This window comes from Colobus angolensis, unplaced genomic scaffold, assembly GCF_000951035.1.
Source record: "Colobus angolensis palliatus isolate OR3802 unplaced genomic scaffold, Cang.pa_1.0 Scaffold316, whole genome shotgun sequence".
NCBI lineage: Eukaryota > Metazoa > Chordata > Mammalia > Primates > Cercopithecidae > Colobus > Colobus angolensis.
Window position 1 is genome coordinate 828,516 of NW_012116444.1, and position 2,151 is coordinate 830,666.

General features: G+C 54.9%; 1 protein-coding gene across 1 annotated transcript in view; it reads left to right on the forward strand.

The window, feature by feature from the left end:
- FRAT2 (frequently rearranged in advanced T-cell lymphomas 2) overlaps window positions 1–365 on the forward strand; it is an 8,305-nt gene extending 7,940 nt beyond the window's left edge. The window contains exon 2 of the mRNA XM_011951242.1: window positions 12–365. Coding sequence (XP_011806632.1) covers window positions 12–365 — 354 coding nt within the window. The remainder of the gene's footprint in view (window positions 1–11) is intronic.
- Window positions 366–2,151: the final 1,786 nt, after the last annotated feature.

Here is a 2,151-nt window from a genome sequence, read left to right on the forward strand (position 1 = left end):
CGCGGTTGCAGCCACGGGCCCCGCAAGCGCCCCTGGGCCCGGGGGAGGCTGCAGCGGACCGGACCCCATTTCCCTGCAGCCCTCAGGCTCCTTGCCGGCGAGGATGGCTCAGGGACGCGGTCACCTCCCGCCGCCTGCAGCAGCGACGATGGACCCAAGCCGGGGCACGCGCCGGCGACGACGACCCGCATCGGCTCCTGCAGCAGCTGGTGCTTTCGGGAAACCTCATCAAAGAAGCCGTGCGGAGGCTCCAACGAGCCGTCGCCGCGGTTGCAGCCACGGGCCCCGCAAGCGCCCCTGGGCCCGGGGGAGGCTGCAGCGGACCGGACCCCATTTCCCTGCAGCCCTCAGGCTCCTTGCTGTGACCCAGGCCTCCTGGAGGAGAAAGTGGAGGCCGCTGCGTAGACCCAACAGCGTCCAGTTCCTACTAACTATGAGCTGAAGCCGACGTCGCCAGCCTGGGAGCGACCACTTTGGCTGCGAGGAGGCGCGTGGGGAGAGATCTCAAGCCGCGAGAAGTTACCAGCTGCGGCGAGGTCGTCGGAGAAAACTTAAGCGTGGAGAAATGCGTGCGCCAGGGTGCGTCCGTGGGGCATGAGAATTTCCCGGGCCATCCAAGCCCAAGGACCTGGGATAAACATGGCAGCTACTTGCATCGACTTGTACCTCACTTAGCCCTTGGGGGCGTCGTGAGCTTGGATTGTTTAAAGAGGGCTCAGGGGCAGGAATCGCGATGGCTTTATAACAATACTTGAAAACTAACGACACGCATACATTTTCTTGTTATTTTCCTGTGGAGGAACTTAGTGAAAGTGGTGCTACAATTGCTGTGCAAAGAAATTCCAGAGGGGAGAAGAATGTAAAAGTTTGGTGGTGGGTGGGTTGGCATTGCCCCTTTATCCCACCGATTCCGTGGCTGGTGAACGTGGGAGATGTGAACTCCAGTTAAGGGACTGGAGGGAGGTGAAGAATTTTGCAGGTGGGAGAGTTGGATTTGAATGTGGACTTGTAAATGACCTTGCCACCTGTGGTCAAGGTCACGGTTTGCTGTGGGCTTCCTGGGAGACTTTACTCACTCGGAGTCTTCTTTCTCTTGCTCCAAGAAGAGCCCTGTCGGTGCTTTACCACCACTTGGAGTCTCCCGAGGACACAAACAAGCAGAGAGGGATGTGTAGGGAGAGTTCTTTCCTGTTTTCTGTGCTTTCCTCGCCGGCTTCCAGGACTCCCGGTAGGCCACTCATGGCCATGCCAGGAACTTTCTTAGAAACAGTTATAAACAATCTCTTGAGTCTCTCTCCTGTCCTCCCAGCGGAGCTTTCTTATTCCACCCTTTCTGGTGTCTATAGGAATGCATGAGAGACCCTGGACGTTTTTCTGCTCTCTTCTGGCCCTCCATGGAGCCATGGGCCTCGGCCTTGGCGGTTCCTCACCCGCACTATTTATTTCCTCCTCCTGTGCCAGCCCTTCTTTTGTGTCTGAAACCGGTTTTAAAATGTGACTCTCCCAGAGGAGAAGCCGCTGGCTGTACCCTTGTGAAACTTGACGGCGCTTTTGTAAGGTGCCACGCCAAAACTTTAAGGTAGCTAAACCAATTTTTAAAAGATTCAATGGCTTGTTCATCCTCCAGATGTAGCTATTGATGTACACTTCGCAACGGAGTGTCTGAAATTGTGGTGGTCCTGATTTATAGGATTTCATAATTAAAATGTCTGCTGAATAAATTTGGCTTTTGTTTTGGAGCACGGTTTGGCATTTTGGTGGAAGGTGGGAGAGGGGCAGAAAAGCATATAGGGATGTTCTTAATAATGAAGCCGGGCGCGGTGGCTCAAGCCTGTAATCCCAGGACTTTGGGAGGCCGAGACCATCCTGGCTAACACGGTGAAACCCCGTCTCTACTAAAAAATACAAAAAACTAGCCGGGTGAGGTGGCGGGCGCCTGTAGTCCCAGCTGCTCGGGAGGCTGAGGCAGGAGAATGGCATAAACCCGGGAGGCGGAGCTTGCAGTGAGCTGAGATTCCACTGCACTCCAGCCTGGGCGACAGAGCGAGACTCCGTCTCAAATAATAATAATTATAATAATGAAGAGGGCACTTGGACTAAATAGGGGGACCTGGACAAATGGTTTGGGCCAATGCTGCTGGGCACAGAATC